The sequence below is a fragment of the Tinamus guttatus genome, unplaced genomic scaffold (assembly GCF_059628265.1).
Source record: "Tinamus guttatus ecotype Peru unplaced genomic scaffold, ASM5962826v1 Tinamus_guttatus_pri_ptg000503l, whole genome shotgun sequence".
NCBI lineage: Eukaryota > Metazoa > Chordata > Aves > Tinamiformes > Tinamidae > Tinamus > Tinamus guttatus.
The window spans coordinates 4,486,907-4,501,135 of NW_028289037.1; the positions used below are offsets into that span (position 1 = coordinate 4,486,907).

Genomic DNA, 14,229 nt, shown 5'->3' on the forward strand with positions numbered 1-14,229 from the left:
TTATAGCACAGCTATGGCGTAAGCTATTTTCTAAGCAATAAATGGTTCAAGTCATCTATTTTGTCCTGAAATGCTACCTGTAGTTACAGCATTGCTTATAAATGGTCATAGTAAATTCAGCATCAAAGAGAATATTACAGAAAAAGACAGCAGCAGAAGCATTAGCATTATCTAGTATTTATATATGTTATCAACATAACACAGCAGTAAAAGGTTTAAATGCATATTAATGGGTACCGTGTCTAAAAATTACTAAAGTATCTATTTAGTGTATTGGATATTTTTCTCAAGGAGTGCTTGCTGTGTCTAAACAGCATAATTAGATATGTGACTTAGTACAGTTAATTCCTATTGATTAAATAACTTATTTATGTACCAAAGGAAATGGGAGGATACAAAATGTTTTCTCCCTCTCGATCCATGATCCTGTATTTAATGCTGACATGATCATCAGAAAGCCTACCACATGTAAGTACTACCCTCAAATGGATCTTGAAAGGGCTAAACCATAGTGTGGGCCATATACACATAGTGAGGTGGCACCAGATATAACATGCAACTTTGCAATCGGAGGTCAGGGCTCATGCTACTCAAGTCACTGCACTGAGGGCCACTTTGCCATTACATGAGGATCTTTTTGAGGCCATGGAAAAACAAAACAAAAAAGAGTAAAAAATAAAAATTATTAAAAAAAAATAAAAAAAAGGACAAAACTATCTTGAGATACTTGTTTGTTTTTAAAGGCAAGGCGCAAGGCCAGCCACTTCTATCTTCTAAATTAAATGCTGCAATACATGCTTTGTTCCTCTTTTATAACTGCAGAAAGACAATTAAGAATGGCAAGAAACAAATGCCCCAGGCACGCTATGCTGATATCATCAAGTGGTTATTTTGCACAATAAGAATTAACTGTACTACAGATACCCAGAGAAAATGTACAATATCTTATGCTGATATGAAACAAAACAGACATGATATAGTTTTTTTTTGTACTTAAAAGCTGTATGTTCCCTTCCCAAACTTAAGTAAAAAGCAACCCCCCCCCTTTTCTTCCTGTTACACAGAATAACGTTTAGATTCCAACCCTCCCCTTTCAAATAAAGTGCGCTGTCCATGGCAGACCATAGGAGTAATGCAACAGGAAAAGCCTCTTTTAGTGTACTATTTAAAAAACAAACTGAAGTTGATTCAGCTTTCCCCTGGGTCTTGAGAAAGAGGAGAAGCTTAAGAGAGGGGGGGAAACTCCCCCTTCGCTGTCCCTGCTGTTAATAGACATAGCCTTCGTTATAGGGGTGGGTGTTGCAGCAGCCACCGTCCTGCATGTAGACCATGCTCTCGTCAAAGTGGGACAGAGGGACAGTGTCCTCCTCGTTGATGTGACGCTCCATGTCAGTCTTCAGCAAAGGGCGCTGGTTGTCCGGAAAAGCCATGGAGAAAAGCGCTTCGGGGTCGCACACAAACTTATAGACGTATCTTTCTCCAGCGACCTTAGGTAAGAGAGAGAGGAGAGAAAGGTGCAGTAGCATAAGGACTTCATCCATGTCTTTGCAGCTCCAAGTTCAACAAATTTCTGAAGGATTCATCCTCAGCATGCAATTAATTGTCAGGGCAGCAGAACTGGGAAGGCAACGACACCAGCAAAGGCAATAGGAACCTGCAGGAGCAGCCTGTGTGCTTTTTTGATTTTGAGGCATGTGATAACCTGTTAGAAGACAGACTAGATACTCTACTTCCAAAATTTTGTTTGCAATCACTTCCTATACTTAACCACAAAGGGAACTGGTCTCACTGGAAAGTGTAAACAATTGTCACTACAGTGACAAAATAACTAAGTCCCACACTCCATGTGCGAACTGGAAAAAAGAATCACGTTGCATGATACAGATCTGAATTTCACTTTATACAGATTGATTCATACTGAAGAATAAAAGCACTTAGTTATAGTGCATACTGATTGTACAGCGTCTGCGTAAGCAAACAAGTAGGCTAATATGTACTTAGCAATTGCTCATGGAAAGCCTGGGCATTTGGATTTGCTTATGGAGGGGCCATTTGTCCAAAGATCCCTAAGTTTTCCTTTACTCAAAAATACCTATAAAAGTCTGTGCCTTGTATACTTTAAAGCAGAAGAGTAATAAAAACAATACAGTATTATTGTCTTATTTGAGAAAACAGTCAACATGACATCTTTTCAAGCACCCTAAGAATCACGTTCAACAATACAGGCCATGTTGCATGCTTCTAATAAATTTAAATTATTTCAAAATAAGATCATACTGTCTGCTGCTTCTGCCTCCAGCTGGCATGGCATTAAGAGTGGGTGAATGAAGCCAGCAGAATGTTGCAAATTTAACTCTGTTTTTACTAGAGAAAATACTCTGAAGCATCTCCTTTTGCAGATGATGCATTCCACAGATAAAGTTTGGGTAGAAGCCTATATTTTTATTCTTTCCTCCATCAAAGGAAAGTCAGCTAGTTTGTCAAATTGGAGTCTACATTCAGAGACATTACCATGATCCATCAGCATCACTTAACTTAAAACAAAAAATGTTTTAAGGGGGAAATACATACATACAAATGTTGCAGTAAAGAAACCTGACAAACCTAGAGCTCCCATTAGATCCTAACATACACTGACTAGTCAGGATGATCCCACGGTAAATCTTAAACATGACTGTGCCAAAGCAGGCAAGAGTTCAAACTAGCTTTTAAAATGTGGGTTAAATATACTCCTGTATAAATATAATAAAATATATTTTAAAAGCAGATGCTAAATATGTAGCAAGCTAACTGTTAGACAAACCTATAAACTGTCCATATTAAATGGATATGTGGGTTGGGCAGTGTTATCAGGTTTATGGTGTTACTGTCCCCACTTTTTTATGTTGTTTCACACTCTGTACCTTCTTCTTACCTCTGTGTCACCTTTGGGTTGTGCTGACATAACTGTCTGTGCAGCCACACTACACCCTGGGACAAGGAATTCATGGCTGAAATGTTACACAGCAGCATCAAGTATTTCTGCCTCTCCTCAACTGGACCCAGTCTCCAGACCATTTTATGGAGTCCAAATACAGAATTATGTGCTCCTCAAAAATGCATGAGGCATTGGCGTGTTTTAAGGAAGGCATAAGGCAGTGCTAACCCAAACTGTTTGCCAGAAAGTGAAAGGGGAGAAAGCTACAAAAATCCCCACTTCCACATCAGGCATCTCTAAACTGAGACCTCACAAAATCTACTAGCAAAGTTACCCAGTAACTTAAGCTGGGGGAACTGCTCCATTCACAGACTTGGTAAATGGCAAGTTTAAACATGTTAGTCATTACAGTGCACAAAACCAGTGTGAAAAAATATGGAGCAAGTTTATATAGCGCAAGGTACTCATTATCATCTTTGATCGCATCAGCTGATCTAGTAGATGAGCACACAGGTCCCTCCTCCTGATTTCTCAGGCAACCTACATAGCGCTACATAGTAATATTTAAGAATATATATGTAAATCAGCAAGGCACAGGAAAGGAACAGGTTGAATACTGTCAGCGAGACCAGACTGTTATACATAAATTATTGTTAAATATTTCTCATAATTGAGCATATTATAAAATATTGAAATCCATTTAAAGATGATATTATTGCAACACTACTGGTAAAACAGTCAAGAATTTGGTATTTTAGTACATATCATTTTCCTTTCCTGTCTTGCAGTTAGCAAAGTAGCCCAGTGCTGGGCAGCTAATTTAGAACTGCAAGACATTATTCATAGCGTGCTCTACTGTTTGCCCTTCCCAGGTGCCAGGAAGCTCCTTTGGATATTTTTGAATGTTACCTCTCATCCTAGATCATGATGCGCATTGTGTAAACCATCTAAAAACCACAGTTTTTTTTTTTTACATAGAAAAAAATAACTTGATGCACATACTGGACCTGGCAGGTACAGCACAGACCTTAGCGTTTGCCTAAACAGATGAAAAAAATCTACCTAAGAAATGTAATTACAAGTACTCCTTGTAACATGACTTATGGATTAACATGCAATGCACCAGTGAAATTTAATACGGAACTAGCTGCTCACCTTTTGCATGATTCCCTTTTCATAATAATAGCGAAGTGATCGGCTAAGTTTATCATAGTTCATGGCTGGCCTATTTTTCTGAATCCCCCAGCGACGTGCCACCTGCCACAGAAATGGATTAGCATTGATTTGTTAAATGCATTTAACAAGCAGATCTTATCATCAGATATTTTATTTGGGGGTGGGAGGTAGAACCCTGCAGTGGACAGCATAAATAAAAGAGAAAAGCTTGCTGTGACCTGAGTTCCCCTAACTCTTAATTGGACACAAAATCATGCATTAAACTTGGAACAGACTTACTCATTTGCAAATGAGGTGGAATGGTTTGGGTAGGGGGGATTTTGAAGAAAACTGGAGAGAAAATGAAACCATATAAAGAGCAAACAGACAAAAAAGAATCAAGTTTCATCACAAAAGTTTAGAGAAAGATGAACACTTTGATACTGTGTATAATTTTACTCATCTTCCTGCTTTGTCCTTGTTGTCAGAACACTTAATTATATTAAACACATATGTGTATATACACATGCACACTTAGTTCATGAACTAATATAACCTGAACTTGTAATGACAGCAATGCTCATATTTTTAGAAAATATGAGTCAAAAGTCAACTCCCAGTCCTAAACACTACTTTAGCAAAGAAAATTATTTGTCTGAGAAGGCAAGATAATCACCTGGAAAAGCTATATGGCAGTACAAAGAACGGGAGAGAAACTATATGGCTGCAGTTATTTAATTTCCCTTAAAAATAGTAATAAAAAAGGAGTCACAAGCAACTTGTAAAGCTGCTCCATGGAGAACAATATGCTTTCTGCCCTGACTTATGATTCCTACTTGTCTTTATACTTCCTGTTTTATCACCAGAGGTAGTTCTTGAGAAAAAGACTTTTTGTTTAAAGAGCTTAACTGCTTATTCCCCACCCTAAATTATAATCCGTTGCTGGTGACATTACAATTACTTGCTATCGAAATTACTAGCATGTCACTGAAAGAAAAAAGAAAAACATTGTAGCTGGTGAACTCTTTAAAGTACAGTTTAGAAAAATGCTTATGAGGCACATATGCATACAGCCCTGGAGAAAGGGGACAGTAGCCAAACAGTGTCTCTGTAGACTGTCCTGTGAAATTTCCCTAAAGGTGACTAGAGTCTTTTGATGCAAGTCACAGATGACATGCAGCATTTGGAACTGAAGGGGACTAAATAACAACAGCAAAAGCCACAACTTCCATCTCCATCTGGACAACAATTTTTAAAATTTCTTTTTAAAATATTATTTCCTCTCTGTGGTGCAGCTTTTCAGGCATATGTAAATTACCACAGTACTGCTAACTTCAGCTATGTTGTAGCTGTACTGTAGCATAACTCCAAAGCATGTCAGTTTACTCCAGCTGTAGATTTGCCCTAGATAGGTAACCTTGATTCGCCTATTCATCTCTGTAACGAATGCCTACATCTCTTCGTTCAGTCCTGCCAAGCTTTTCTGCATTAATCAGAGTCCCCAAGCCCCCAGTGTATCAAGTTTACACAATAAAGAAATACACAGCAAAGTTAACTACAACAGAACAGTGAGTGAGAATATTCTGCATGGCATAACGTTTTGACATTCCTAAATAGAAAAGCAAGTCCAGAGATGGTTAGTTTTAAGAATGTGTCTGCAGATCATCTGACATGTCTTCCTAGGACTACCAAAGGGATTCAGGTCCCTCCTCTCCACCCCACCTTCCTGCTGATGCCTACTGCCTGGTACCAGGCATAAAAGCAGAACTATGCCCAAATCTTAGCCCTCTGAGTTTGCAGCTGCCCGTATGAACACAAGCCTGCTTTCCCAATGAGCTATGGGACCTGAGAAGCTGATATATATTAGTGCTTGTTGTTACCCTTTCTGTAGGGACAGGAGCCTGCAGAAAGGGGTGCCATGGAAAGGTCACGTCACGAACACCTGACCTGCCACAGCTGAACCAACAAGCTCTTTGGCTTCTCTTCAGTTCACACCTAGCAACCAACAGGACTGTGCGACATCCTATAGGCTATTTTTATTTTAATTGACAGTTTCTTTCAGACCCATGACGTTCATGTGAGAACAACTTGGACTCCTCCTTTGTACTCACTAACGGCACAGGGTAGCAAGCAAGTGTTGAGCTGTCTGCTTCTTAGATGTGGGGCTGCTCAAAAACATGCTGCAACTGCTGCACAGTCAGGCAAGGAGGTGACCTGGTTAGCTTACATCAGAATAGTCTGCTTATCAGGAAATTATGAAACAGAGAAATCTTAAGCCTTTGTTTTGTTACTTTTTTTTTTAAGTAATAACATTATAATTTTTTGTATCATCTGCTAGGAATTATATTTTCATAAAACTCTTTAAATCTTGAAAAACTTTGAACACAGGTTAAAGACAAGATAAAAACAAGAAGGGAAAGAAACGTTAAAGGGGTGTGTGTGTGGAGGAATTGATCATATATTCACCCTAAAATAAAAGCCTTTACCAATATTTCAGGCTGCTCTGGGCCAGGCCACACCACTAAGAAGACTATGTTCACTGAAACCTGTGAACCGAGAGCTTCCTAAGGCTTAAAAACTTGCCAGCAAAGCTTCAGTATCAAATGGACCACGAATGTGGTGAAATCCTCAGCTGCAGAATGCCAGGATGTGCCACTGCAAATACGGCTAATACGGGGGTTCTCCAATAGAGCAGAGCCAGCACCCGAGTCCCTGTGGCGACCTAAGCAAGGCCTTGTCCAGAGGAGAAGGGACATCAGTACTGTCTCTCATCCCAAGTTCCCGTAGCATCATCCCCTTAGGGCTGTTGGCAGCTGATGTAACTTTGAGCAATCTAAAAGCTTTCTTACATTATGCCAACAAACAGCAGAAATAGCTGGTGGAAGGCAGAAGCAGCCTTAGACCCCTGAACCATCCTACTTGGCTGTAACTGGGAGTGGATCTTTACAGCTGTGGTTTCCTCTGTTACCCAACTCCTTCCAAAGGGTAAAATAATAAACCAAAATGATATCACTTTTTGACAAGTCTAATCAAAATATCCACACCAGTATTAAAAGAGAATACAGTCATATCAGATTTTCTAACAGTTTCCATTTGTGCTTAGAATCTATGAGAGATTAAGGATAATTTAAATGCTATCTAATCCAAAAAGATTACTTAATAAAATGTTCAGTTTGTTCCTGTTTGTCACACAAGTGAACTAAGTTATGGTTCAGCAAATATTTATGAATAAAAGTAATTTTATCTACCCATGAGTCTTTCATGGATCAGAGGAGCTGCTTGTGTACAGTGAGTGTTTGCAAGATGAGGATCTATGTGTGCACTAAGCAACCTACTGGTAAAGATAGGCAGGAAGACTTTTAAAAGAGCTGTTTCTTTTAATTTTGATAGGATTTGACAGGTTGGTTTTCTTAAACTCCTTTTCAATTCATATCAGACTCTGAGTCTTTCATTGTACACCTAAGAAGTTCAAAGCTCTCACATTGTCACACTGAAGAATATTTGTTGCTAAAGTCTATTCATGGACAAATTTTCAGAAGAGCATGAAACACAGTAACTTGCTATTTACTATGTGAAGGCATTCTGAAAATCTAGGTCCCAAGAGAAATGTTGAGTGTCTGGACATCTGGCACTTTTATTATTATTATTTTCTACAATTAGGAAATCAAAACCATACTTAACACATCTCTCTTAACTGAAGCAACACTTCCCTTTCCAGTCTTCCCTATCGTATTTCTGAAGTACTACTGATGCAAAATGTTGAAGGAAAATAGTGGCCAACCTCAAGGGAGCCAGTCTAATTTGCAGGACACCTTGGTGGACGCAGGGGAATGCTGTCTGCTCGACCCACCTCTTCCGGCTCGATCAGCTTGAATTCCATGCCTCGGCCTGTCCAGGCGATGAAGTGGGAGTTTGATGGGTCATCGAGAAGAGCTACTAAGAACTGCCAAAGCTGAAGTGAGCCTCGCCGTTGATACGTGGGTCCCTCACGGTACATTCCTGGCTCCTGTTTGACGTCACCTATGCGCGCACACACAATAACGATAATGTGCATCGGCACTCAGTTTATCAGAGAAACCACTGAAGCAGTCAGCAGAGTTAAGAAAATAGAAATGAGTTAAGAAAATAGAAAGAATTCTTATTGCCCTTCCTGCTGCTGCCCTTCCTACTATTAATTGTATACACCCTTACAGCAATGTATAATGTATTCATAAACTAAGAAGTACCTAGATTCAGCCACACTTTATGGCAGTCTCCCTAAGCCTATCCCCATCTACTCCTGAAACATGCAAATCTCCCTTGCAAACCATTCTGAAATATCCTCTATCAAAAAGAGCACAAACTATTTTTGTAAGCAACTCTGATGTCTGGAGAACTGTGTTTGTATACAATCCTTTGCACAAGTTCCATTTTGGAAATGTAATGTATGCTTCATAAAGCTGCAAAACCCTACTGAGTAAAACTTCTTTTGCATGCAAATTCATCCAAGGAAAATTTGACAAAGTATTTGACTTGGACTTAAACAGCATGTGCTTTATGTATAGGTATGCAAATCCTGCAGATATGAGAGTTCCTCTGTGGCATATTGGACTTGCATACAAGCACACATTACATTTACTCATATCTACATATTAGATTGGCATTTCTCCCACAGAGCAGTAACTTAATTCTTCTAAAATTTCAAATCCATGGAAAGCTTTTAAAAAACAATACTCTGCTAACTGTTCCACAAACTGCCAGTGAAAAACTGTCCTGCTTCATCCATGCTGTCTCTGTTGTTTTAAAATCTTGCTCAAAGTGAAAAACTCATGAAAATAATGATAGCTGAAAGCTCTGATGTTGAAGCAGTGATTTTTTTTTTCCACAGCAAACAATGACAGCAATCCTTGATGCCTTGGTAAAACTCCTCAGTCCAGCTACCAGAACAGCAGTCCTTGCCAATAAGAAGCATGAATTTGTTTAATGCTGAAAGCAAGGATTTTACATTCAACCACAACATTAAGATGCTCAGATGGCCATTATGGAATGGCTCTGTGTAACAAAAGTAAGAATAATAATATTAAAAATTGAGTACTTCCTTTTGTAATCAGGAAAGAAAATTGAGTCAATAGCTGTGGAAAACAAATAAATCAACACAAGGCTCTAGGTATCCGTGAGGTTCAGGTTCCAGGCCTGAAAGGCCTTCTTTTTCAAGGACAGGATTATTCTTTTAACAATAGCTGAGCACTGTGCAAATAGCAAGTGCAGTATTAGAGAGGATCAGATTCTTAGCCTGCAACGATCTTTGATTTTAACAGAAGCAGCTGAGAATCTGGTTCTGAAACATCAAGTCTAGTCCTGGGCTTGTCTTGCTTTTTCTTTACTGGACAAAGCATAATGACATGTCTATCCTCTTTCTTCAAAGCTCATCATGCTACAAGTACTATCACACACATATGTATCATAGCACCAATCTTCTCAAGTACAAGGCATTGTCTTGATAGACAACAGAGGGGCTAAAAGCAGACTGCTTGCTCTGTGGGCATGCAAACACGTCCAAAGATCATTATTCCATTTATTTGTATTTCTTGTCTATTTTCCTTCCCTTCTTTGTACAATGAGGAGGTGAGGGGAAGGTTTTCAAGAAAAATGGTGACAAATATTACTCCTGGAAAGTAATACTACTTTGCACAGTGCAGGGCCTGATTCTGCTCCATAAACGTAAATAGAAAGTTGGTACTGATACTGCAAACAGGTCGGGCGCAAAAATGATTTTTTTGGTGGGAATAGGGGAGAAGGGAGGATGCTGAACTGACACAATGCACACCTGTGTGTGTAGATATATATATGCATGTACATATATATATATACATAAGTGTAAGTATATATTATATATAAGCATATATTCTATATAAATAAATAATAATCAAATTTAAAAGCTAGAATACAAAACACGCTTTCAGTAAATCGCCCTTTCACTGTACGTGTCAATGTTGTGGCAATACAATGCTAAGTTTAACAGTCTTCAATGTTAGGTATAATATTTTTTAAATCATCTGTTTATCTTTTGCTGTTCCTTACCATCTCTGAAATTCATATGCAACACCTTAGCTTGAAGGTGTAATTCTCTATGTTCATTTTGTTTTAGCCTCCCATTCTTTAGTCATCCAGTAAACACAACAATTGGTACTAGACACAGTAGTACTGTATTTCATATAAGTTACTCTCAGCACAAAACAAAACAAAATGGAAAAGAAATCCTCTAAAGATCTGCAGATGTATTTTTAGCTATGGTCCGAGACCTGTTCACAAATTCATCAGGAGGATATCTAATCTCTCCTGCTAAAATAAACAAAGCTGGACGTACACTAACGCAAATAAGCTACTATAGTGAATTTAAATAGTCAGTCTCCAAACGACTTCCCAACATTGCAGACTAGCAGAGTCACTGGCACAGAGTACTGCTTCCATCTACTTTGATTATAATGAAATAAATCTGAAATCAACTAAATTACACCAGGAAACTGTTTTTACATCAGTGTAACCGAGGATAATTTGGGGCATTAATTTTACTTGACCCTAGAATCCCTCTTAAAACATGGCTGTTATAATAGGCAACGCTGTGAAAAGGTCACTGATTTGTTATCAGCCCCATTAGAAAATAAACCACTAGCACAATGTTTAATGTAGCACAGAATACATTTATACACAAAAAAACCTTCTACACTTACTGCCCATAATTCATCTCTGAACAGACAAGAGGCTCAGTCCTCAGTAAAACCCAAATTGCTGCTTTCTCATCTGCTTTGTTAATTTTAAGGACAGCTTATATTAAATCACTAACAACAAATGTGTCAACAGTGCAATGGAAAACCTCCTATTAATTCTCAACATTACAAGAACTGTGCTCCTCTGTAACAACTCTGGCTGCAGAATCTTTCACTGGCAAAAGCAGAATGACATCTTATTGAAAAGGAGACTTTGGTTCAAGAGACAAAGGTCAGCTTTGGTTGGGTGCACTGCAAATGGTGAGTTAAGGAATCCTAAACTGGCACATTATCAAACTTTTTTGATTAGCAGATAAAAATCTCTCATCTCTTCCTTTTTCAACTCCTGGTATAACAGAAAAAAAAAAAAAAGAGGAAAGCAAGGGGAAAAAAAACCACAGAGATGTGTCATACATACCGTCAAACTTCTCTGGAACAACACAAGTGTCATCATAAAACTGCCTAGGTCCCTTTTCATACATACAACCTGTAAGTCAGAGAGAGAGAGAGAAGGGTTTATTTAAAAGATGCAAGAATAAAGAAGAGATCATAGATTGAATGCCAGAGGGAACGCTAAGTCATAGAGGAATCCAATTAGTATCCTATATCCTTTAGGTTACCACCTACCCACAACATGTTTACAGGGGTGCTTAATTAAAGTCTGCACGTCCGAAAGACACCTAATCTCCACCTGCAAAAATGAAAAAGTGTCCATTTTTCTCCATGTTTTATTCCAAAATGTTTGTCTCATTTCCTATTTGAAACAATGTGGTTTCAGCTTTTATTGCAATGTTCTGGTTAACCAGAACTGCTCTGCGTGGCAATTTCAGCCTCACGACCACCACTTTGCACAGGTACATGATTCCCAGGCTCCTCCTGCCTTCCCATGACCCTCCATCACACACATATTGCTAATGTGCTCTTTGCCATATGGCTGCAACGTTTAGTTGGAGAGTTTTCCCCCGCCGTAAAGCCCAGGAGGAGTAGCCCCTTCGCACAGTCATTTTTTCCAATATATTATTTCCCGATTGGTCTAGTCTATGTTCAGCACATTAAAAACACGTTTTCTTTAATGTGCCCAGATTACCAAACAATTCAAATTGCTTTATGCAACTGCCCTGTCCTGCCCGTTATTTACCACTTTGCCTATCTTCGTGCCATAAAGTTATCAATTAACTTACTTCCATAACATTATTGAAAATGTTGAATAATAACAGTCCTGATAGCAATTCCTACAGAACTATAATAGAAACAATCAATTCAATGATTGCCCAGTGACAGCCACTTTTAGATTTGTCAGTTAGCCAGATCTTAATGTATTTAATGTATACCTTATTGATATTGCATAGTGCGAACTTCTTAATCAGAAATTAATGCAGTGGTAAGACAAATGCTCTGAAAAGTCTAATCGTATCATACAGAGACTAGTATCTTTATCAATCAAACTTCTAATCTTAACAAAGAATGAAATCAGCTTCGTTTGACATGACCTTTATTCCATGAAATCACGCTGAATGACTTCCAAATACAGAACACAAATATTTATTGATTATCACTGCTTTTTCTACATCATTCATAACATTTCTACCACCTCTGAGCATTTATGGCAGTATAACATTGCTAGGACTGTTTTTCCCCTATCTATGCTGTGAATAAAGCTCAAATTTGTTACCTAAGCCCTACAGCTTCTGGATTTTTCCCTGATGTCTTTCACTTCCCTTATCAAGCTTCTATACTTGATATAATTTCATACATGGAGACTGCTATATACTTTCATCTCCTGTCTTGCCCTCCTTTTTAGGTATTACCTTGTATTTCTATGATCTGCCTTTATTCCATGCCAGAAGTAGGTGGGCTTTTAGCCAACTTTTTTATCTTTTCAGTTGTGTCTTTTGATTATTGAATGAAGTCCTATTAAAGGGCTTTTATTCATATGCCTATCTAAATTCCCATCAATTTCATATACAATTTGCCTCAAGTTTTCAAAATTTGCTCCTTGGAGGAAAAAAACAAATAAGCAAAAAGAATTGTAACAAAAAGACTGTATGCTGACTAAAAAGATACATTAAAACAGGAGAGGGGAAGGCATTTTTAAGTAGTTGTTTTTATGTAATTGTGTTAGCAGTCTTACACATAAAGAGCTACTGAAGTAAGAGTTTTGCTATATATTAAATGGCTGTGCAACTGGTTCTAAGAAGAACCATAACACTGAAGGAAAAAAGAAATCTCATAATGATCCAAAGGGAAAGCCAAAAACGTTCATCAAAAGCCTTTTAAAGTATCAAATTGATTATTTAAAATTTAACTGAGCCTGTCACACCAACAGCCTGGAAAATATCATCTTAAAAGACTGGGCAAGATGGATAAATTTATAAGCATCACTTCCTTTCAATAGCTGGAGGCCTTGAAAAGCAGAATGAGTAACTTTATTATGAAGTTACTTCGGGCATAATCAACCTGTGGCATTAGAAGAGGCTACAAGGGATCGGTCCAGCAAAAACTCAGGCTGAGAAGGGAAAGAAATAACAGAGTTTTCTCAGCCGCAGACTTAAATCAGAGAACCCCAAATTCCTCCTGATATTTTTTATGTTTCTCTTGTACAAAAATGATACATAATATAAAACTTAACTTCTGTTCTGTTTGGGTGAGCCAGGAAGCCTTCTTGCCTCATGTAAATGGAATGGCAGCTAGGCACTTCTGAAAGGAGAAGACGACAACACTAGTCAAAAGACTGTCTGGAATTAAAAGTGTGCAGGTTATCAATGACACAGGATGCAGATAGAGAAGCAGCAAAAAAGGACACAAGTTACAGCAGGGTGAGCACCTGTCAACACACAGTTACTATTTCAGAGCAGCACGCACAAGGCACAGCAAAAAAGAAAATCTTTCACCTGCCACCTGCACACCTTTAAGCAAAACTCCCTCTGCACATAAATCCCTACAAAATTAGTGTGCACATTCAAAGTAATACAAATGTTTATTTGCTATTCCCCACCTCAAGTGTGCAAGAGTGAGGAAAAAAAAAAAAAAAAAAAAAACTAATGAAAATGGCATTCTTTGAACGTCTTGATATTTTTCCCCTGTGTCTTGTTCTTTCTCCAAGTAGCCACATCCTGTGCACAGGGATTTGCAAACAGAAATACACCATAGATGTTTGCTCTCCTCGACCACGTTTAACCCACTTCTTGGATATCAAAAGTCTTGCTTAACAAAGTCTATTTGATCTTGTGATAAACTCCTACCCTAAACTATGCAATCTGTTACCAGTAACATGTAACTCGGTAAGAGATGCAAACAGAGGTCAAAAGAGCAGACATCAGTTTTCCAGCGCTGCCAACAAACTCTTTCAGAATGCAATTCTAAATTTCACCGTTCACTGGCTAGTGATGAGTATCAAAGATCTGGCAGGAT

The 14,229-nt window shown here is 38.3% G+C and overlaps 1 protein-coding gene across 1 annotated transcript in view; it reads right to left on the reverse strand.

Annotated features, from left to right (window-relative positions):
* Window positions 1-703: 703 nt before the first annotated feature.
* ETV1 (ETS variant transcription factor 1) overlaps window positions 704-14,229 on the reverse strand; it is a 62,671-nt gene continuing 49,145 nt past the window's right edge. Inside the window, exons 9-13 of the mRNA XM_010216900.2 lie at window positions 13,447-13,515; window positions 11,237-11,305; window positions 7,923-8,092; window positions 4,073-4,174; window positions 704-1,487 (exon numbers count right to left, since the gene is read on the reverse strand). Coding sequence (XP_010215202.1) covers window positions 1,266-1,487; window positions 4,073-4,174; window positions 7,923-8,092; window positions 11,237-11,305; window positions 13,447-13,515 — 632 coding nt within the window. The 3' untranslated portion in view covers window positions 704-1,265. The remainder of the gene's footprint in view (window positions 1,488-4,072; window positions 4,175-7,922; window positions 8,093-11,236; window positions 11,306-13,446; window positions 13,516-14,229) is intronic.